At 41.6% G+C, this 23,598-nt stretch overlaps 2 protein-coding genes across 5 annotated transcripts in view; both read left to right on the top strand.

Moving 5' to 3' along the window:
- Positions 1-77: 77 nt before the first annotated feature.
- Positions 78-23,598, top strand: part of POC1B (POC1 centriolar protein B) — an 85,932-nt gene continuing 62,411 nt past the window's right edge. For 2 of the 4 annotated variants that reach the window (XR_010383154.1, XM_064491571.1), the window contains exons 1-3: positions 78-239; positions 906-990; positions 22,240-22,411. Coding sequence is in view for 3 of the 4 variants with exons in the window: in XM_064491571.1 (XP_064347641.1) it covers positions 225-239; positions 906-990; positions 22,240-22,411 (272 nt within the window). In the remaining variant the exon portion in view is untranslated. The remainder of the gene's footprint in view (positions 240-905; positions 991-22,239; positions 22,412-23,598) is intronic. The other 2 variants (XM_064491570.1, XM_031463043.2) reach the window with 2 other exon arrangements.
- GALNT4 (polypeptide N-acetylgalactosaminyltransferase 4) lies at positions 1,320-6,352 on the top strand. Its single transcript, XM_010986951.3, has one exon. The coding sequence runs from the start codon at positions 1,570-1,572 to the stop codon at positions 3,316-3,318; it is 1,749 nt and encodes a 582-aa protein (XP_010985253.1). The 5' UTR covers positions 1,320-1,569; the 3' UTR covers positions 3,319-6,352.

The raw sequence follows: 23,598 nt of genomic DNA, 5'->3' as shown, positions 1-23,598 counted from the left end.
CGGGGCGTCCCGCATGCCAGCTGCGGCGCCGGCGGAGCCTCGGGGCTCGGCTGGCCATGCCTGGAGCACGGGGTTTGACTGGGCCGCCGTTGTTGTAGTGACCGGGAGGTGCTGCCGCTCCGGGCGGACGGTTCCGGGCACCGCACGGTCCCCACTCCTACCCCGGCCCCTCCCTTCCCCCGGTTCCCCCAACCGGCAGGAGCTGGGAGCCGACTGCTCCCCTCATGGCCTCCGCCCCGGTAAGGACGGGATGGGGGACTCCTCCCCGGAGCCGGTCCTGTGGGCTGGGGGGCCAGGTCGGTGCCGCGCCCGCACCTGGCGGAAGATGGAGGCAGGTGTCCTCAGCCGGGCCCTGAGCCGCTAGCTCCTCGCTCCTCGCCCCGGGGCGCCCGCGACTCATCCTCCGCCACTGGGGCGTCGGGAGCGCCGAGCCCTGGCCGGGCTCCCGGGCGGCTCCTCACCGAGTCTCGGAGCTCCGACAGCCCGGGCAGCCCCATGGCCCCCGGAATTCTCTAAGGGTTCTCGTGGAGCGCCTGCGTCAGAATCACCGGGGAGGTTTTCAAAAAGTACGGAAGCCGGGGCCCCGCCTCGCACCTGTGACTGCGCGCCGGCGGGCGGGGCCCCAGAACGTGTATTTCAGTCAAGCTGCCCAGGTGGTTCCTCTCATTCGCTCGGTTCTGGGAAGCGCGAGTGTAGGATTTTGCCGGCTCTGTGGGGGTAGCTGGCCCTCGGCGTCCCCCTGTAGGGGCGGCCGCGTGTGCTCGCTTCGGACGCTCCCGCTCCGCACCCACCGCGGATGAGGACGTTCCCGGGCCGGCCCCCGGGGGAGGGGACAGCGTTGAACCCCGAACCCCCCAATTCGAGGTCTGCACCTGCTTTCAAAACTTGACAACTTTCCTTCCCAGGAGGACCCCGTTCTGGAGCGTTATTTTAAAGGCCACAAAGCTGCCATCACCTCCGTGGACTTTAGTCCCAACGGCAAACAACTTGGTAAGTTTTATTCTTTTTTTCTTTGGGTAATGAGACGCTTAACCTGTCGGAACCCTTGCCTCCTGTCCACGCTGGCCCCCGGGAGAACCACAGAGGCTCTGTGGGTGGGGGTGGTGTTGAAAGCGTTCGGAGACGCAGTCGGAGCCAGAGTGGGTTCGAGCTGGAGCCACCCCGGTCGTCCCCGCCGCCCCTCCAGCCGGGCCCCGCAGAGTCGCCTATTATAGGCCTGGACCTGACCGAGGACTTTCGCGAATTAGACACCAGGGGGAGTAGGTGGAAAGGGGAGGGGTTTGTCCTCGGCCTCGGGAGGGTGGGGTGTTGGCTGGAGAGTTTGTGAAAAGTTGAGAGACGAACAGGAGGAAGTGGGGAGAGAGGAGTTGGGGCTGTACCGGAGGCCGAGCACAGAGAGGCCCCAGGTGACCCCTGGGAAGCCCCCGTGGCTGGAAGGGAGCCGAGTGCCTGCATGAAAGGAGGGACCTGCTTGGAAGTTCGTTCCTACCTGAGCCGGGAACTCTAGCTTCGGGTTCGGCAGCCCTTCCCCTGCGTGGTGACTCTGGTGTCCGCGTCTGCGCCCCAGCCATGAGGATCCGGATGGCCGTGAGGTGGACGTGGGCAGGCAAAAGCTGCCTTCTGCTGGCGCTTTTAACAGTGGCCTATCTCCTGGTGGAACTCTCCGTCTCCACTTTCCATGCCTCCTCAGGAGCCGGCCTGGCCAGGGATCGGGGGCCAGGACGGTCCTCAGACCCCGGGAAAGAGGCAGTGGATTTGTCTCGACCGCTTTATGAGAAGCCCCCTGCAGATTCCCACGCAACTGGGGAATGGGGGAAAGCCAGCAAACTTCAACTCAACGCGGGTGAACTGAAGCAGCAAGAAGAACTCATTGAGAGATATGCCATTAACATTTACCTCAGCGACAGGATTTCCCTGCACCGCCACATAGAGGATAAAAGAATGTATGAGTGTAAATCCAAGAAGTTTAACTATAGGAGGCTGCCCACCACGTCTGTTATCATTGCTTTCTATAATGAAGCTTGGTCGACTTTGCTCCGCACCATCCACAGTGTTTTAGAAACTTCTCCTGCAGTCCTTTTGAAGGAGATCATCTTAGTCGATGACTTGAGTGACAGAGTTTATTTGAAGGCACAACTTGAAACTTATATCAGCAATCTCGATAGAGTCCGCTTGATTAGGACAAATAAGCGGGAGGGTCTGGTTAGGGCCCGTCTGATTGGGGCCACTTTTGCCACTGGGGATGTCCTCACTTTCCTGGATTGTCACTGTGAGTGTAATACAGGTTGGTTGGAACCACTTTTGGAAAGGATCGCTGAAGATGAGACAGCAATTGTTTGTCCTGTCATAGACACCATTGATTGGAATACTTTTGAATTCTATATGCAGACTGGGGAGCCCATGATTGGTGGTTTTGACTGGCGTTTAACGTTCCAGTGGCATTCTGTCCCCAAACATGAAAGGGACAGGCGGAAATCGAGAATTGACCCAATCAGGTCACCCACCATGGCTGGAGGACTGTTTGCTGTCAGCAAGCAATATTTTCAGTACCTTGGAACTTACGACACTGGGATGGAAGTGTGGGGAGGTGAAAACCTGGAGCTGTCTTTTAGGGTGTGGCAGTGTGGAGGTAAACTGGAGATCCACCCATGTTCCCACGTGGGCCACGTGTTCCCCAAGCGGGCACCCTATGCTCGGCCCAATTTCCTACAGAATACTGCTCGGGCAGCGGAAGTGTGGATGGACGAGTACAAAGAGCACTTCTATAATCGAAACCCTCCAGCAAGGAAGGAAGCTTATGGTGACATTTCTGAAAGAAAATTACTACGAGAACGGCTGAGGTGCAAAAGCTTTGACTGGTATTTGAAAAATGTGTTTTCTAATCTACATGTTCCAGAGGATAGGCCAGGCTGGCATGGAGCTATTCGCAGTATGGGGATCTCTTCTGAATGTTTAGATTATAATTCTCCTGACAACAACCCCACAGGTGCTAACCTTTCACTGTTTGGATGCCACGGTCAAGGAGGCAATCAATTCTTTGAATATACTTCAAACAAAGAAATAAGGTTTAATTCTGTGACAGAGTTATGTGCAGAGGTTCCTGAGCAAAAAAATCACGTAGGAATGCAAAATTGTCCCAAAGATGGGTTTCCTGTTCCAGCAAACATTATTTGGCATTTTAAAGAAGATGGAACCATTTTTCATCCCCACTCAGGACTGTGTCTTAGCTCTTACCGGACACCTGAGGGCCGACCTAATGTTCAGATGAGAACTTGTGATGCTCTAGATAAAAATCAAATCTGGAAGTTTGAGAAATAGAAGAACACAATGGCAGTTTCGTCCTAAGCTGATACTAGCTTCAGGAAAGTCAAAGAGCCTTCAGAGAGCGTCAGTGAAGATTTATTTTATCAGCGTTCACCCAGTGGTCACCTGCGAGAGCTCTGTAAAAGCTGTGGATTATTTTGGTATAAAACACTGAAACTGGGTGCACAGAGAGCTGCTGTTTAATATTTCAAAGTGCCTCACTTATGGGTTGTTTCATTTAAGAGCCTTGTCGATACGGTCTCTTACTTCTTAAAGAAGTTGACTGTGACTTGTGATATAGAAAACATTTAAGTGCTGGACTTAACGATTGTAAAAGTCCAGGCACAATGAGGGATGATTTATGTTGATGGGTAAGTTCACTGCACATCCCATTTTTTAACAAAACTCAGAAATGTGCAGTTTGAGCTATTGCTACTTTGGTTGTACATAGAATTTGAATTTCATTTAGCCAGCACATTAAATTTTAGGTTTTGTTCTTTTTTTTAATTCTAATTTTCCTTTACTCAAAGAGCAATCAAGGAAAGTTAATCTTAAGGAGAAAGGCCTGGTTTAGACATATATGTGTCATCGGATGTTAATTTGAATGTGAGTTTAGAGATCTTTTAAATATACAGACATCTCAGAAGAATATGCCCACATCTGAATGAAATGGGAGATATTTACATTCCATACTTTGCAAACTTGAGCTCTTGAACTTAACTGATCTATATAGATACCTCATATTGCTCTGATGTTGTAAGCTGTCCTCTCTGTGAACTTGTTTGTGTGTGTATAGGGCATTTTCTGATTGCACTTCCTTAAGCTATGAATGTATTGGAGAGAGGGACTCATTCAGAATACTGTGCTTCCCTTTGTTAATGCTTAATCACTTAAAGTAAACACAGTGGGGGCCAACTATGTTTACTGAAATGTGTGAAACTGAAAGTGGGCCCTGTTCCACAAAGGCTGCCGAGCTCTTCTATGAGTTCTTGCTGATAAGGACTTTTAAGGATTGATTTTAAGACAAGGGAGAAGGACTGGCTTGTTAATGGTGGATGCTACCTTCCAGCTCGTTTTCAGCACCTAGCCTGGAGCCTGGCACTTAGGCAGCCGTCGTTAAGAGGGTGAATGAATGAATGAATGAATGTGCCTCTGGTCAGATCTTTTGGGCCTCAGTGTTCTCATCCGTGAAGTATCCGTGTCTGGGTAGATCTCAAAGAGCCCTCCAGCTTCTGGAATGTTACGCTTCTACAGTCAGTCACTGTGCAGTCTTTACAACGGTTTTATCTCCTCCCTGTTAACCTAGGTAATGTTGAGCAACGTTCAGTTCAGTTATGAAGCTGGAAGAGGGGAGTGGCTTTAAAAATTAAGTGAGCTGAGCTCAACTGAAGTGGTTTGTTTTGGACTGAGTGGAAAGTTGTTATGGTCAGTGTTTGTATTCCTTTTATTTTGACAACTGCTGAAACAATTTTTGTTTTCTGTCTTTAATCTTTCAAACTCTAAAAGTGGTCTTTGGGGCTAAGAATATGAATATTCCCAAACAAAATTATTTGAGAAGTAAACATAATTAAAAAAATTATTTTTACTGTTATTCTAATGTTATGTCCAGAAAGCACAGGCTGAATTTAGAATTAAGTTCCAGTTAGTTCACTTTGGTCTAGATTTATGAGAAATGCATGCTCCATAAAGAATCAGTCCAAGTACTCACAAGTTGTTTTCAGTGTCTACCTGATGACTTGGAGAGTAGAACTTTTGCAAAATTTAAATTTGGGAAACATTTTTAGGATAACCATTTCAAAAAGTAAAATTGCTACAGATTTTGAATAGTTTGTTTCTTTTATATTACTTAAAGTGAAAATGAGTTAATAACTTCCTATATGTTATGTAGCAAAGAATTGTCCAAATTCCACGTGCAATGTGCGTGGCCCTGAATTTTGCAGAAGGGTTGATTGGTAGCAGATACCCTCCTAAACCCACCCTCACCCCTTGCTCAGTTTGCCTTATTGTTTTTAAAATCACCCTTTCTCTTTTATTTATTTTTGTTGTTCTTCTTAGCCCCTTATCATATGGGAGATTTGATATATTCTGGTTGTATTTATTGGAATTGTTTTTATTCTGGTATCTTACTGCTCCTGTCAAAAGGGAAAGGGAGCACCGAGAAGTAAAGCGCTTAGTTCTTTACTTACTTTTTGCCTAAATTGCAGGGTGTGACGCATTAATCTTTGTGGAAGAAAATTTAGGCTAGTGTTTTATTTATATCAATAATTGGGAATAGGTAGGTCATTCATCCCTCACAATAATGGAAGTGAAGAACAAGAAGAACAAGACTTTTGCATCTGATATATAGGCATTTCCGATTTAAGTCCAAAAACACACTGTAAAACTACAAACAAAATATATTTTGATTCTCTACTTCTAATTTATTGGTACCAAAGTTCTCTTTTGCTGTAGATAATTAAGAGTTGATCTTTTAAATTAATTTACATGCTTAAAAGCAGTTTTAGTAAAAATTTGGTAGACAAGAAGTTTCAACTTTAAATGGTCACTATATCATTTAGCGTCCAATTCTGTGAATAGATTGACTACCTAAATAGGCATTTTTAGCAGTCTTTTTTTTTTAATGGTAATCTAATCATCTGCAAGATCTCTATAACTGAAAATAACTTGTTTGTAAAAGAAAATCTGTCTATGCACCCAGCAGTAGGCTCCTGAGTATTCATTATATGTTGGCAAATCAAACTTTTCTAGGTTGGTGACAGGAGGTTATTTTTAAGTTGTGTATTTTTAGTTAGTTTCAATTTTAATTAACTAAGGGTCTCAATTTTGATTAATAAAATACTTAGCTTTGACTTGTTTGTCCTTTTGAATTGCTGTTTTAATAATACTTTTAAATGAGCACAAAGAATGTTAAGGTTCAGATTAATCTCTTTTGAATGATGAATTTTTTTCTGGGTGATGAATGGTTTCCATCCTTTTTTTCCTTTTGTTAATAGTGTTTGCAATATTGATTAAGACATTTGAAATAAAGTGTGTGCCTAATTTTTAGAAATGGATTCTGATGATTTTAGTCTATGGGATCACTCCTCCTGTGTACACATTTGTTGATGGTAACAGAAGTAAGTTAAGCTTGTAATTGTTTAACTTATTTGAAAATGCAGACAGTAGAAGATTTTTAAAAAGTCAAATCTCCTGTATTATTTTGCAAAGTCTCATTAACGAGCAAGTATTCTGAATTGGTATTAACACTATTAATGCATTAACTACTCATAGACAAACTGGAAATGATCAGGGATCTCTGGGACCCACTGGGGGCACTATAAAAGGAAGCAGGTGGCCACCTGTGTACATTAGCACAAATTTAAAAACCTGGTCTGAAAAGAAATACGTCTGTCTTATAAACTGCATAGCCTCACATTTCCCTCATCCCTCTCTCTGCATCACCCTGTCCCTAAGTGCATTTCCCGCCCACCAGTAGCATCTTTCTTCCTCTTTAATGATTCCTGCCTAACGCCCTTCAGCCCTTCCTCTCCCAGCCTGACATTGCCTGAGCATCAATAGTCTAAGGGCTCTGTTTATGTATCAAATGTTTTACAGCCACTTTCAGGGTATGTGTAGTCAAGCTGAATATACTTTCACTGATCTTATTTTTTTAATATAGTTTTAAAGGTTATTATAAATACGTGTGTTATGATCTTGCTAATACTGAGAAATATAATCTTCCTAGTAAGTTTCTAAGTGACTGTAACCCTATACAAATCATCTAATCTCTCTGTTTCAATTTCATAAGTGTAAAAAAAAAAAAAGACTGGAAAATCCATAGAGACAGGACATTAGTGGTTTCCAGGGGCTGGGGGAGGAAGAAATAGAGAATGATTGCTAATGAGGATGGGTTTTTTGGAGAATGTGGTAGTGGTGATGAGAATGTTCTGGAACTAGTGACAATGGTTGTTTGAATTTGGGCAAAACAATGAGATTGTACACTTCAAAAGGGTGAATTTATGGTATGTGAATTGTACCACAATAGAAAAAAAACAAAACAAAACCTTGGTGGAGAAAAAGAGTCTGGAGAATTTCATGTTTTGCAGGAAAGATTGCTCTTTTCTATGTCCCTCTGAGCATTCTAGACTTTAAAACAGGCCAGCAACATTTATTATTAATACTTGAGTCATTCTGTAATTCAGCAGAATTAAGGAAGTTATATATGTGAATTTCCCAGCTTGTTATTAGGCTGCAGGTAGAAATCAGTTTGTATCAGTTTTTCCTAAAATTTCAGAAAAACTTGAATCAATCCCTTTCAACAGGAGGTAGATATTATTATAAAAGGTGAAATGAGTTCCTGAAGTGTATCGTTGTTTATGGCAGAACTGAAGTCTACCAAGGTCCTTCCAACTTGCTAGTAATCTGGTACTGTTTTTCCTTTTGTGCCAGCTTGATCACTTCCCCAGGCTGGCCTGGGAGGAGTGTCACCTGCAGGCCAGCAGTGTCCTCAGCTGTCTGGTCACCATTCTAATCCATTTACTTACACTTACCTAATCCTGTTCAAAAAAGGAATAGGAGGTACTCTGTTTACTTAGTACTCTTTTTTTGTTGTTGTTAATTCTGCTGTGTCAGGTGCTTGGGTGTACAAACAGGTGTACAAAACAGATGTGCTTCTTATGGTGGTATGAGGAATTCACGGTCCAGTGACAGAGACAAATGTTAACAAGTAAACATCCAAATCATGTGCAGGTACAACTCGAAACAGGGAAATGGCTGAATGCTGTGAAGAAAGGGAACAGGCTTCTTTGAGGGATGATAACCAGTTTATGGGATCAAAGAACACTTCTGTGTGGAAGTTAGATTTAACTCAAGACCTTAAAGGAAAGTTACGTAGGCAAAGGCTAGAGGCAGAATAGCATATGCAAAGGTGGGAAAGATCTTGCCGTTGATCAAGGAAATAAAAGAAGGCCAGAATGGGTAGAGCTGTAAACAAAGAAAGAAAGAGAGCTCTGGGAGATGAAATTGCAAGGGGAGACAGAGGCAGCTTGCATAAATCCTTGGAGGCTATAATGGGTTAAATGGTGACCCTCCAAAAGATGTGTCCATATCCTAATCTCTGTAACCTGAAATGTGACCTTGTTTGAAAGAAAAGGTCTTTGCAGTTCCCATGATCAAAGATCCCGAGCAAGGATCATACTGAATTATCTGCCAGAGGCAGAGGTTGGAATGACAGCCTCCAGCCAAGGAGATCCTGAAGGCCCCCGAAGCTGGAAAAGGCAAGGAATGAAATCTCTGGATTCTTTAGGGGGAGTGTGGTCCTGCCAACACCTTGATTTTGACTTCTGGCCTCCAGAACTGTGAGAGAATCCATTTGTTGTTTTAAGCCTTCAAGTTTTTGCTAATTTGTTATGGCAGCCACAGGAAATGAAATTTTAGGTTTTGTTCTGACAGTTGTGGGAAGTTTTTGAAGAATTTTACATAAGGGAATGACACAACTTGATTTATACCTCAAAAATTTCCCTTTGGTTACTACGTGGAGATTGAACTACTGTTAGTAGAGAAATCAATTAGGAGCTATTATAGTAATATAATAATCTCAGCAGGAGATGATGGTGGTTCAGACTAGGGCGGCAGTCCTCTGCCTTGGGTGATGGTCTGGGAGAGAGAGAAATTTGGGAGTTAGTAGCATACAAATGGTATATAAAGTCATGGGAATAGGTGAAGTCCCCTGGGAAGAATATAGAATCATGAGGGCAAATGCCTCATTTCTGAGTCCTGAAGATCTCCAGCTTTTATATCAGAAAAGGAGATAACAAAAGAATCAAGGAAGGAATAGTTGGGAAAATAGGAAGGAAAGCCATTATAATAGAGTATCATGACAGCCAAGCTGTGAATAGAGCGGGGTACAAATGTTGACAAGAGGGGAGAAGATACTAAATAGTCACTAGAGAGAGTTGGGGAGGGAGTTAAAGAGCTGAGCACTGCTGGGCAGTGTGGAAGACCCATGTGCAATTGGTGACCGTGAATTTACAGCGCTCCCAGTCTTCCCGGGGTGTGTCTCACAGTCCTCACGGGCACAGATACAGTCTAAGAAAAGGCAGAGTGGCTGGAATTTTTCCAGGGGAATTTGAAGGAAGGAGGAAAAGTCAAAGGATTGAAGATACGTGTAAGAGAGGGATTATAAATTGGATTAGGAGAGAAATGAAGATGAATAAATTGGATAGTGAAATGAAGATCGTGAAAAGAGAGCCTCGGTGGAGAACGTAGGTCAGTGGATTAGAGTTCTGGATGAGATAGAAGCTGCTGAACAAGAAGGCTCTAAGGAAAGCATGTTGCCCAAGGACGGTGGGTTCAGTTAAGGGTCAGGGAGGTGTTCGTTCTGCCAGGAGCCAGGGTGTGACCATGGAATGGGTTGCTGAGGGAGCATGGAAGAAAAGGTCTTTGGAGAGGCCTGGTTGTCCCTGGGTCTGAAATGTTCTTCGGCACATCACTCTGCTTGGCTGGCTCCCTCTTGTCCTTTGTGCCTCTGCTTAAAGTGCCACTCCATTCAGATCACTCCCTCTGAATTAAGTATTCTACCCCCACACAAAATTCTCGTTATGACATCCTGCTTTATCTGTCATGTCTCTTAGCGTGATTTAAAATGGTATGTTTGCCTGCAGGTTGACTTGTTTCCCTCTTTTCCACTTGAATTTAAGCTCCCCATGTAGAGTTTTTGCCTATTTTGTTACTTAGGACTCCCCACACTGCACCCACCATGCTTTATATGTTGTTGGGGTGAGGTATCTGCTGAAGGAACTAATAATACAGAGAGTTGGAACAGAAAGAAAGACTGTGAGCTGAAGTAGGTGAAACAGGAAAGAGAAAATGATTGTCACTTGAAAGGGTTGTAGGGAACTTGATGTCCCCAAGCAGAGTCAAAGTGTGAGTAGTTAAGTAGGAGGAGGGACTTTTGGAGAGGAGGCTGTATCTATAAGGGAGATCACATGGTGGGTGTTGCTCTGGCCCGGCAGTAGCTCTGGGGAAGGAGAGAAGGCCTGGGTCCCAGGGTCAGCTAAGGGGATATCGGAGCATTATGGGAATGAGTGCAGGACGACTGATGACCAGAGGGGCTGAAGGCTTAAACTTTTGGCTATGACAGGGGGCACGGAGCATGAAGTGTGGTGGATTTACACTCAATAGCCTCTTGGAAGGTGATGGGCCCTTGTGTTTCACAGGGTAGTTTGGGAGGTGATAGGAGGGGAAAGGATGGAGGAAACGATAACCTGTGAAAGGCCCTCCCTTATGGAGGCAAAAACAGACAGCTCAGTAGCTTTGCTGAAGTGTGTAGCCAGTAAGCCGCACAGCCTGGCTGAGCCCGATTTCCAGTCACCTTCTGGAGCTGCACTCTTTCCATTAGGCCGGTTCCCCAGAGGGCTGCAGTCAAGTTTATACAAACTTTAGAAGAGTTTGAAAGTATTTTCACATGATTTGCATAATCTGAGCTACATTTTAGAAGTTTCCATTTAAAATTACGTAATTTTAACGTTGAAGTTGTCACCCCCCCGCCTTTGCCCTCTGGGTTACCCTGTCATTGACTCAATCCCTGTTAACCTATGGGATGTTTATAGACTAACTGATGGTAAAGTACAAATTTATTTTTCCTTGTTCTGACTGAAGAGAAACAGAATGGAATTTGGAATTTTTAAGTTATTTTCCTCACAGTGAAACCACCATAAAACTTTGCCAGAAGTTCTTTTTCTGTTATGGTTCTTGATGGTAGCCTGTGCAGCAGCTTTATATACTGTTATAGTTTAAAATATTAGTCCCAAGTGCTAAAGTAATCTCCAGAGTGCACTGAGAGGCAGTTGCAGAGTGCAGTGTTTCTCAGATTTCGACGTACATCGGAATTAACTGAGAAAGTGTTCACAAGTTCAGATTCCTAGGTCTCACTCTAAAGAATGTAACTTACTAGAAATACGCATTTTTATAACAAGGTCCCCAATAATTCTAATGGAGATAATCCGTAAATCCCTAGTGCTTCTCAAAGCATTGGGTTCTTGGTTAAATGCCCAGGCTTTGGAGTCGGATAGAACTGGGCTATCCTTGGAGCTCTGCAACTTTCCATCCTGCGTGACTGGGGGCAGGTCAGTTAACGTCACCAAGCCTCGTTTCCTCATCCATGAAAGAGGGATAACGATAGTTACCTGCTTTGTGAGGGTTAAGTGAAAGAATGCCTACGAAGTTCTTCAGAGTACTTGGCCCGTAGTCACAACTCAGCGAGAGTTTGTGTTGCTGTGATTGTCAGTCCTCATCAAGATATGGGTTTGAACAAGTTAAATTTCTTTAGAATGTCATTACTAAAGATTATTTTTTAAAGGAACCACAACTCCATTGAGACTCTGTTTACACTACCAAGTTAATTACTTAGTGTCAGGTAGCAGGAAAATTATTCCCTCATTCAGGGCAGAGGAATTTCAAGTTAGTGCCACCACTAAATTATATTATTGCACAGTGCTTGGATAGTACCAGCTAATTCTGAAAGTACTGCATAGGGCATTAACGTTTATCTAGTGATGATGAGAATATTGCCATTCTATTACGCAGCCCTCTCCCGTATTGCCGTCTGGTTATGGATGTGTGTGCCTGGGTATTACATTTTCTCTTCTTAAAAATGTTTATGGTGAACTCCTTCTTGTAGATTTCCTTAGAAGATTTCCTTGTTTATATTTCCCTGAAGAAGGTGATCCAGTGTTTCTGTTGTGACCCAAAGAACAGCATGAATCTAGAAATGCAACAGAAAGTACAAAAGCATAGAGACCTCAAACTACACAGTTGAGGTTCATTGTGGTGGTGGATTTTAAAGTAGGACATAATGAGGGTAGAAAATATATTGAAGGACTTCCAAAATAACTGAAAAATTCAAGAATTTCTGTATCAATGTGATTGAGTTATTAGAACTCTCTTGAATATGGAATGAAAAGGCCTGAGAGGGATATACTCCAAATTTATAAAGCTGTGAGAGATACTATATTATGTACATGGAACTTTTTAGTAAATTCTAAAATATGTACTCTGAGCCATCGGTAATTCTTTTGGGAATTTAGCACAGTGGTATCATGCACATGTCAGGAACGACACATGTACATCACAGCATCATTTGTAAAATTACAAGACCCTAAACAACCTAAATAGTGTAGACAGTTTAAATAAATTAAGGGATAGCTGCACCATGGAATACTATGCAGCTGTTGAAAAGGCTAAGGCAGACTTCTGCCTCCAGTCATGACAGTAGCTGGTAACCAAACTTGCTCTCCAGCTGAAACCAACTGTAAAATGAGAATATAGGAGGCAGCTGTTTTCAGGCATTGAGCAACAGAGAATGTGAAGCTGTGCTCTTTGCAAGAAGGAAACACAAGGTGAGCCCCACTCAGTCACCTTGGCTTTCTCCCTGGGGGCACTCTTCGTGCTGCACAGCAGAGAGGTGGTGACAGCCTGGCCGAGCTGAGGCACCAGAAGTTATAGTTCTGGCTGTGACGGGGCTGAAATGTGTGGCAGGATTCCTGAGAAGTTGCTGCTGAGTGGGGAAGGCGGCCACAGGGGAGGTTTGGCTGAGGTTTAGGTTGAGGGTCTGTGAGGTCTAGCAGAGGTCACTTTCTGCCGGGCTGGAGGAGGACTGGTGATCCCAGTGACCATGCAGGGCTGGAAGTCCCTACAGCTCTAGCTGGGACAAAGGGGGAAATCCGGCCAAGCACCTCAGCTGAGACACCAGGGAGACAGGCCTTGGGCATCAGGACCACACCTGAAATAAAGGGCATGCCTGAAAACTAAATTCAGACCTGAAGGAGATCCACTCTGACAACGGATAAAACCAAGTCTGACAAGATCGCAAAGGAGTAAAACTGCACCCTGAACTCTAGTTAGTAGGATTGCTTTCTGCCGTGGTGTGGATGGGTGGGTGGTTCTGAAAGTGTGTACTTTCACACTTGAACAGAAATATATTGAATGTAATGGGAGCCAGGTTTTTTTACTGTGTAAATGTGAGAACAGGGAGGGCTGGCATGTGTTCTGTGGCGTTAGATTGGAAGTGGAGTTATCAGCGTGAACTCATAATTTTTAGTATCTTTATCTTCATTTCTCCCTATGGATAGATACAGCTTTCTGTTTATATCCAACTTCTTAGTTCTGTGTGCCGAGATTTCTGTTTATATCTTATTTCTTAGCTCTGTTCACTGACACACCAGTATCAATGAGGAAACATAGTTTCCAGATCTTGGTTTCTGAATACCATTCTGTATTAAAAGGAATCAGAGCTTCTTGAGGGGAAAATGGCCAATTCCAGGGCTGGCACAGGGAAAGTGCATCTTAGAACATCTTGGAATTCTAGAAATAATAAAGTACTCAAAGAATAATGGATGCACATCAGAAGGGCACCGAGGCCAGCCTTAAGGGGCTCTTGCTAGCCAAATCTGGAACAATATGAGTCAGATGATAGTTTTGAATTATAACCCATTGAGTAAAATAATCTATGAGTCCACATTGACATAAGCAAGTAAATGAATAAATAGATAAATGGAGAAAAAGAGATTCTTCCTTAAAATAATAAGTTAACAACTTAAATATTAGTTCATTAATTAAGCATTAATTAGTAAATTATAGGAAAATTGTGGGTTGGAAAATCATTGAAGGATGCTAAGATTAAGTGAATGACAGTTAATTGAGGAAGAGGATATTTTTATAGTTTAAAGTATCTCCCTACAAAAAGCTTATTAATTACAAAGGAGAAAAATTTTAACATTACAAGGCAAAAACCACCTAAACCAAGTGATCAAAGTTAATCTCACCAATACTAGGACAAACAGGTACCACGTGTACCCTAATAAGATGCACTGATAAGGGCACAACATAATTTCTGTGGTATTCTTGTCAAAAATGGATATCCTGAATCTAATGACAAGGAAACATCAGGAAAAACATTGATGAACTTGCTACAAAAATAATAGGTCTTCAGTCCTCAAAAATAGCAAGACCAAGAGTGATCTATAAAATTTTCCTCTTATTTTACAGGAGACTAAAGACACATGGCAATTAATGTCCTGCATGTTCTGGGTTATATCATGAATTAGAGAAAATAGCTATAATTGGCAAAGTCCATATATGTGCTGTGGATGAGATAATAATCTATTAAATAGTATTTAATTTCCTGATTTTGTTAATTATACTGTGGTTTATGTGAGTAAATGTCCTTTTTCTTAGGAAATACGTACTGAAGTGTTTAGTATTAAAGAGACGTTATGTCTCTAACTTGATTTCCAATAGGTAAGAAAAAATATGCATCTATAAAAGTGTTTATGTAGAGAGACAATAATAAAGCAAATGGACAATGATGGCAAAATCCAAGGTAAAGAAGATACAGGTGTTTCTTGTACTATCTTGTACTATTCTGTAAGCTTGAAATTACCACAATAAAAATTTATCAGAATCTTCTGATCTGTAGTCAGACACAGTATCCAGAGCACCACTGGCCCCACCAGTGATTGGATAAAGAAGTTATGGTGTGGATATAAATGTATATATATAGTGGGATACTACTCAGCCATAAAAAGAATGAAATAATGCCATTTGCAGCAACATGGATGGACATAGAGATTGATATTAAGTGAAGTAAATCAGACAGAGAAAGACAAATATCATATGGTATCACTTACACGTGGAATCTAAAATGTGATACAAATGAATTTGTCTATAAAACAGAAGCAGGCTCACGTAGAAAGTGATCTTACAGTTACCAAAGGGGGAAGGGTCAGAGAGGGCTAAATTAGGAGTTTGGGATTAGCAGATACAAACTACTATATAGAAAATAGATAAACAACAAGGTCCTACTGTATAGCACAGGGGAGTATATTCAATATCTTATAATAAACTATAATGGAAAAGAATATGAAAAAGAATATATATGTGTAACTGAATCACTTTGCTGTACACTGGAAACTAACACAACATTGTAAATCAACTATATTTTAATAAAAAAATTATCGAAAATTAGTGGGGAAAGAATAAGGCTGCTCTCTGTGTTGATGAAGCATGATCTCCTGTACGTAATTCTAAGTGGGCTGGGGAGGGGAGGATAGGGAGCAAAATGCAGAATGACAGGAATGCTATGCTACCATTTGTATAAAAAATAACGTAATATCTTTGTATGGTGCCAGATGGCAACTAGACTTGTGGTGATCACTTTGAAAGGTATAGAAATATCCTATCACTATGTCATGTCATGTACCAGAAACTAACACAGTGTTGTATGTAGATCAGTTATGCTTCAAAAACAAACAAACTCATAGGAAAAAAGATCAGATCTGTGGTTACCAGAGATGAGAGTGGGAGGAGGGGGAATTGGATGAAAGTAGTCAAAAGCTACACACTTTCAATTATAAGATAAATAAGTACTCGGGATGTAGTGTACAACATGACAAAGATAATTAACACTGCTGTATGTTATACATGAAAGGTATTAGAAGAGTAAATCCTGAGTTCTCATCACAAAGAAAAACATTTTTTCCTATTTCTTCAATGTTGTATCCGTACGAGGTGATGGATGCTCACTAAACTTGTTATAGTAATCATTTTATGGTATATCTAAGTCAAGTCATTATGCTGTACACCTTAAGCTCATACAGTGAGGTCTATCAAATTATACCTCAATAAAACTGAAAGAAAAAATAAAAATGACCTAAAAAAACAACATGATTAGACTCATATTTAAGCACACAGGAGAGAGGATACTCATTTTCTCTTAGAATATTCAAGAAAATGCCTTCAGGAAGGGGGACCGGGTGGCCGAGGGATGGACGGAAATTTGGTAAATACTCTTGTAATATTGGAATTCTGTATCATATACATTTATGACCAATAGAAAAGATAACTTAACAACAAATGCAGAAATTGGAGGCAGTGCCATTTCTTTCCAGAAAAAGATACTCCTCACAGAGCAAACCTCTAATTAACTGTAGTTGATTTTGGTTAAATCAGTGAGAGAGCTCGGGTTGACTGAAGTTATTGCTGCTTCTGGCGTCGCAATAACTGTTGGCCTTTTGGACATTATGGAGAGCAAACCATTTGCATTCTCTTTATTGTCACCTCCAGAAACGTGGCACTGGCTTACGTGAGCATGGACTTTGTTCTTTCTTCTGTCCTAGTGAGGATTTCTTGAAATAATGGATTATTGTTATAGACTATAAATAAATTCTTTTTAAATAGGTAGATTACCAGTTAAACTTTTCTCTTAATTTTCTCCCTTTGACATTTTATCTCAAAATAGACCAGTCAGATGACGACTGGTACAAGCTTTGACATTCTGAATGATGTGGTAATGTTTATAGAGGGTGTGGCTCCCTGAAAATGTATGAAAGCAAATTCCAAGTTGACACTGTGCAGAACTGGCTCCAATAATCAAATACCTTCTATCATCATGGTATAAGGGTTTGGCGGGGCAAGGATAAGGAAGTAAGGGGGAAGTTCAGTGTTGGTTTTCATGGTTTCTAATAAGAATGCATTCATGGGGTTTTTGTAGATTGTTGGTCTTTTTTTCTGTTTTCTTGAGATTTGGAAGAAAAGGTGGAATGTGGCCTGAACCTCACAGCTCTAATTGGCACATCTCTGCCTCTGGAGTTTCATAATTATTAGGGCTTGGAAATACCACCTCGCTCTAAGGTTTGGCTGTCCTGTCTGTCCTTTAACTCATGTGTTCATCCTGCCCTCTCAGTCTCTTCTCTTTAGTGAACCTCGTGCTGATAATGGCAAGTGTTGCTTTAATAGGAATATGTAGCCATCAACTCTAAATTTATGATTTTGGAGCATCCACTATGGTTAAGATACCCTTTTCCTTTTCAGCCAAAATATGTGAAGGCTCAAGTCCTGTGTCACCTTCTCGGTTAAGCATCATATTCTCATCCCACTGTCCCCTTCCCTTCCAATTCATTATTGCTTCACCAGGATCCTATAATACTATTTTTTCCTGCCTTGCCATGTTGATTATTAGCGACCCTGTAAACCTTCAGTGAGTTAATGAATCATTATCTCTCTCTACTGCCTCTCTCCCATTTTCTCCTCAGCCCACATCATTCCAGCTTTGATCCCACCACTTCACTGAAACAATTCTTACTGCCAAACCAGCATTTGGCCAACGGCCGGCTTCTTGGGCAAATGACCTGTGTAGGTCCTACACTTGTTTAATGCTCTGCTATCACTGTCTTGACATTCTTAATGATTCTTCTGCAAGGGCCCCTAGATTTATGTTTTACACTAGACCCCACAAATTATATCACTGGTCCTGTCCTGTTCAGGCCTGATCTTACTAAATCTCTCCGAAGCACCTGACACAGCTTGCCACCCTTTTGGAACACGTACTGAATTCCTGGACACCGTGGTCCCCTTGCCCCTCCGACTTTACTCATGGCTCCTTCCTTTGCTCTTCCTTATCTCCAGGTTGAGTACCTTCATCCTCTCCTTCATCTAGACTCCTTTCCTGAGTGAGCTCTTCCAGTTTCCAGTCCTTAATGTATTTATCTAGATGGCTGGTGCTGACAGTAACAAAAACTAAAACTAGCAATAATAGCTACATTTGAGTGTTTTCTGTGTGCCAGGCACGTCTTACAAGTATTATTTTCCTTAATACTTTAAATGCCTTAATCTCATTAAATGTCTCTAAGATTCACCTGGGTGCCCAGGCCAAAAGCTGGCACCCTTGTTTTCTTTTCTCTTTCTCTCCCTCACACCTAATGTATTGGCGAGCCTTGCGGACTCTCCATTTACGATGTATCTTGGTTCTGATCACTTCTCCTGAGTCGGGGGGAAGGGGGCAAGGCACAACCACTGAAGGAATAACACAGCATTGAGGACAGGACACACTGGTTAGAACCAAGATGGTGGAAGATTCAACTTCCAGTAGACCTTGAGCCTCATGGCACAGCCACAGTCACCAAGATAGCCCCTAGGCTGACGATTAAAGGTCAAAAAGTGGTTGGGAGCCCAAGTCCTAGAAATCCCTCCCCCTCCCCCAAAGTAGTTGGAATAATCCTCCTATTCCATATGCTAATCATATGCTAATTAGCATATGAAATTAATGAGCTCATAATAACTAGCAACTCTGCACCTCATGGTCGCTCTCTCTCTCTTGCCTTCTGAGATGGACCGCACTCTGTGGAGTACGCATCTACTTTTATTTTAAACACCTCCACACCTCTTAGTCTCTCTCCCTCTCACCCTTTGGAGATGGCCCACATGCTGCCTATGAAGTATGTATCTCCTAAGCTGTTTCCCCTTCTGAGTGAGTCAGACCCCACTCTGTCTGTGGAGTGTATATCTCTCTAAGTAAACTTGCTCTCACTTTACTGTGTCTTGCTCTTGAATTCTTTTCCTGCGCTAGACAAGAACCTGTTCTCTGGCACCACTCCCACTTCCACAGCCTTCTGCTTAGACCACACCACCACCTTCTCCTGGCTGGATTATTGCAATAGTCTCCTAATAGATTTTCTTCTTCCCCTGTGTATACTCCTCACAACAGCCAGAGTGAGAGTTGTTTGTTTTGTTTAAACATTTTATTGAATGTATAAGATATGTACCACAATTGGACAACTTGCTGAATTTTCAGTGTGACATGCTCATTTTGCCAACACCCAGAGCAAGAAACAACATTACCAGTCCCCTCAGAAGCCCCTTGTGCTCCCTTCTAGCCTTTATCATCCCTCTCTGCCACCCACATAATCTCTGTGCTGACTCCACAGATCAGGTTTGCTTGTTCTTCATATAAATGAAATTTCAGGACACAGTAGGTACACTGTGTGAATATACCACAACTTATGTAACCGTTCTACTTTGATAGATAGTTGAGTTTCTAGTTTTGATCTACTTTGAATAGTAGTTTCACAAACATATCTGTACATGACTTCTGCTAAACATGCATACAAATTTCTGTAGGTATATATCTAGGAGTGGAATCGCTGAGTCACATGGTAAGTGCACATTCAGCTACAGTGGGTTTCAAGACAATTTTCCAAGTGGGGTTATAACCACCACATTATGTGAGAGTTCTGGTTGTTCCACATCCTCACCAAGAGTTTGTGTTATTTATCTTTCTTATTGTAGCCATTCTGTTAACTGTGTACTGATAGCTCATTGTGGTTTTAACTTGTACTTTCTTGGTGACTAATGGATTTGAGCACTTTTTCATATGTGTCAGCCATTTGGCCATTTGAATATCCTTTATGAACTGACTGTTTAAGCCCTTTCCTATTTGCCTATTGTGTTCTTTTGCTTTTCCATATTGATTTGTAGGATTCTTTATGTATTCTTTGTTATATGTTGGATTAATGTTTGAAAGTATATTCTTCCTCTCTGTGGCTTGCCTTTTCACTTGCTTAGTGGTATCTTTCAATGAAAAATATTTCTTGATTTTAGTACAAATTTTCATTCTTTTCCTGTAGTAATTTTAGTAGGTTAGTATTTTTCATGTCCTGTTTAAGCAATCTTTGCCTACCCCAGAGGCCATGAAAATTCTCTCCTTTGCCCTTTTCTAAAAGCTTATTGTGTTACCTACCACATTTAGATCTGCAATTTGCATGTAATTATTTTTGTGTATAGTATAAAGTGTAGGAGTCAAGATACATTTTTTTTCCTTATGAAAGAATAACCAGTTGACCCAACGTAATGTTTTGTAAAAACCATCCTTTTGTCACTGTCAGAGTGGCAGTTTTCCTAAATAAGATCTCAAGATCCCCCTGCTCAGAGTCCTTCAATGGCTTAGAATTAAACACACACCCCTCACCAAGGCTCCTTACCTTTGCCAGCATCTGCTTTCTCCTCGCTTCCACGGTTCTCTTTCTCCCCTCCCCTCTGGACATGCTGGTCTCCTTGCTGTTTCTCAGGCTTCCAAGCGCATTGTTGTCTCAGGCCCTCGCACATGGGGTTCTTTCTGCCCAGAGTGCTCTTTCTTCACTGCTTAGCCTGGATTACTCCTCATTTCTTTGTTCAAATGCCCCTTCCTCGGTAAGGACCATTAATCACCCCAAAGAACATTAAGGATATGGTCAAAAAGTATAAGCTTCCACTGGAAGTACTAGGAATACAATTATGTGATTAATATAATTAACACTGCTGTATGTTGTATATGAACGTTGTTAAAAGAGTAAATCATGAGTTCTCATCATGGGAAAAACATTTTTTTCTCTTTCTTTAATGAAAAATATGAGATGATGGATGCTCACTAGACCTATTTTGGTAGTCATTTCATGATGTATATCTCAAAACTGGAAGGAAAAAAAGAATAAATAATATATAAAAGTCCTCTGAACAAGAATGAAAATTTGTACTAAAATCAAGAAATATTTTTCATTGAAAGATACCACTAAGCAAGTGAAAAGGCAAGCCACAGAAAGGAAGAATATCCTTTCAAACATTAATCCAACATGTAACAACATATAACAATGAACTATCTCCTATTCTGTTGCAATTCCTTAAGAGTAAGAGGTTGTGTCTTATTTCCTCCTGCAGATCTTGTTTGCAGTGTAATACCTTAGAACTCAAATAGAGTCCTAAGTATAATACATGTGGTAATTCGTTGTTCTCCCTACTTTGTCTACATTAACCCCAGATAATTCAAACCATGATTTATTTAATTATTTGATAACTATAATGGAGCATCAACTTTTTGTACTTTAAAAAAAAGGGGGTAATATACAGCTTATGAACTCACTTTAAGTATTTCGTATGGGAACAATGTGTAGGCTAAGTCCAAATGAATTTTATTGATAGCTCAGGAACTTAAAAGGCTTTCAGTGACTTAGTATTTTCCTTATCAGTAACACTAATCATATTTCAAGTTTATCAAGTTGTATTTTTTTCTACATATTCTATGATCTAGACTTAGTGATTCTCATTGACATGGTTCTATCATTGGGGCTGTTTTGGGGCTACATGGATATATAAAATTTATTTTGGGGGCAAGAGTTAGATCCATCTTTTATTTGTTTCTTTATTCTTTGTCCAAGGCATTTATTTCCACCACTGGTTCCATTTGTTTTCCTTTTCTTAAAGCCTTAAGCTGATGTCTGAATCACATGATTCTTTTCTTAATTGTACAATGTCATAGCAGAGCAAAAAGAGTCTTTAAGATCATTTTATCTAGCTATAAAAGACATTACTGGGTCAATTAACAAGAAAACAGTAGATTAAAGTATTGCCAGTGATAAACTTTCTGAAGTTGATTATTGTGATACTGTTATGTAAGAGAATATCTTTATTCTTATCTAGAAAAATACACTTAAGTGTTTAGGAATAAAGGTGCCATGATGATGTATTTACTTACCCCCAAATGGTGCGGGAAGAAAAAAATTGTGTACGTGTGTGCACGCACACATGCACGCTTGTGTGCAGAAAGAGAGAGTGAGCACGGGAGTAAATTATAAACCGAACAGCACAAAATAGTAACAACAGGTGGGTCTGGTAATGAGTATATTACTGTTCTTTACACTGTTATTATGACTGTTCTGGAACTGTGAAATGGTGTCCACATACACAGTTTTTTAAAGTCATGTCATTTAGCCCTCTTAGGAAGAGCATTCCGTCCGTATGACACAGAAGGTAAGTTGCTTTCCCAGTCACCGTGAGAGACAGAACTGACTCCCAGTCCTATGTCTCTGTTATATTGTGCTGTCTTCTTCTAGTGAATAGTCACCGAGTTCTAACCAAAACAGGAGCCAGTAATCCTGCTGTGTGACTACGCAGGACGCAACGAGGCTTACATATTAGTGATGTGGCTTTGGGTTTCTTTTACAAATATTTCTGCCATTACCTGTCAGACTTACAACCCCCAGCCCCTCTGTTGCCTGGATGTCTGGTTATTAGATATGCTGCCCATTGTAATGAGACATGCCTACTTTGCTTTTTAACACACCGTGGTTTTGTTCTTCTGTTTCTTGATAGCTACTGGTTCTTGGGATACGTTTCTCATGCTATGGAATTTCAAGCCGCAAGCTAGAGCTTTCAGATACGTGGGTCACAAGGATGTTGTAACCAGCGTGCAGTTTTCTCCGCTTGGAAACTTACTGGCATCTGCTTCAAGAGACAGAACTGTTAGACTCTGGATTCCTGATAAGTAAGAGAAACAAAGAAACATCTAACATGCTCTGAATTTAGGAATGAGAGGGAAAACTGGAGACTGGCTGTTCCTTATGCCCTTCTTGGAATGCCTAACCCTCCAGTTACCTGCTCATACTTAGTCACAACCAAGGTGTACTGCCCTTGTCATAAAGTCACACTATTTCATAACATTTTTGTCCTTATCTTTAACTCATAGTTATGTCTTCTATTTGGAAACTATTTCTAACTGTGGAAATATGCCTAATATGTCTTAAGGCGTTTTTCTTGGGGGGAGCATGTTTAGGAAGGGTGATGGTTATCAACCCCTTCATAAACCTGATACAAGCTTTAGATCCTCTCCCCAGAGACACACATTGGTCTGTAGAACCAAATATTTAGTTTATTAACCTACTGTTGCCCATTCGTGGATCCTCTAGGGGACTTTGAACCTCTTTGAACCTTTAAAAACCCCTGTGCCAGAATTCTTAGACGCATATCATTCACTTTTGGCCTCCAGAATTTTCTTGTTAAAGAACGTTTCTGACAAATGTATGAACCCCATGGCATTTGCGTATGGTCCTGTCCTGTCCTAACAAAGCTCTCTGTAAGAGTCTTTTCAAACCCCAGCTGGTAACCCATCTATTTTAAGCAATTATCGAGCCATGGTTTTTTTTAAAGTTTTTAAACTCTTAATTATATACATTTTCAAACATACATGAAAGTGGAATGGATAGCTTGGCAGCTCCCTCCCCACCATACCCATCAACCAGATCCAACAGTTACCAGTGTTCTGTCAACCTTGTTTTATCTGTTCCTCCTCTACCCCCATTCTTTTTTTCCTGGAGTACATGTCTTTAGAACAAATCCCACATGTCATATAATTTCCCCCCATCAAGACTTTAGAGATTAAGAAACAAGCATTTTCCTTCACTCCACAGTGGCAGGACTTGCTTTGTGGTACATGACTGAACAGGCTGAGGCACTCCTGAGTGAATGAAAGTTCCCAGGGCACTTTACTGCCAGTGGACACTTTTTCCCCTGCCACTACCCAAGGGAAACTCCGTGCTGAGAAATCTGAACATTATCTCGAGGTAGCAAAAGCGATTGAGGAGATGCGACATGTTATCATGACAGTGTAGAGGGAATTGTAAGGGAAGGTATTTTCTAAGATCCTTAACCTTGGGAATTTAGGACCAGTGGTTT

This window comes from Camelus dromedarius, chromosome 11 (genome assembly GCF_036321535.1).
Source record: "Camelus dromedarius isolate mCamDro1 chromosome 11, mCamDro1.pat, whole genome shotgun sequence".
NCBI lineage: Eukaryota > Metazoa > Chordata > Mammalia > Artiodactyla > Camelidae > Camelus > Camelus dromedarius.
This window is presented reverse-complemented; position numbering and strand designations above follow the sequence as displayed.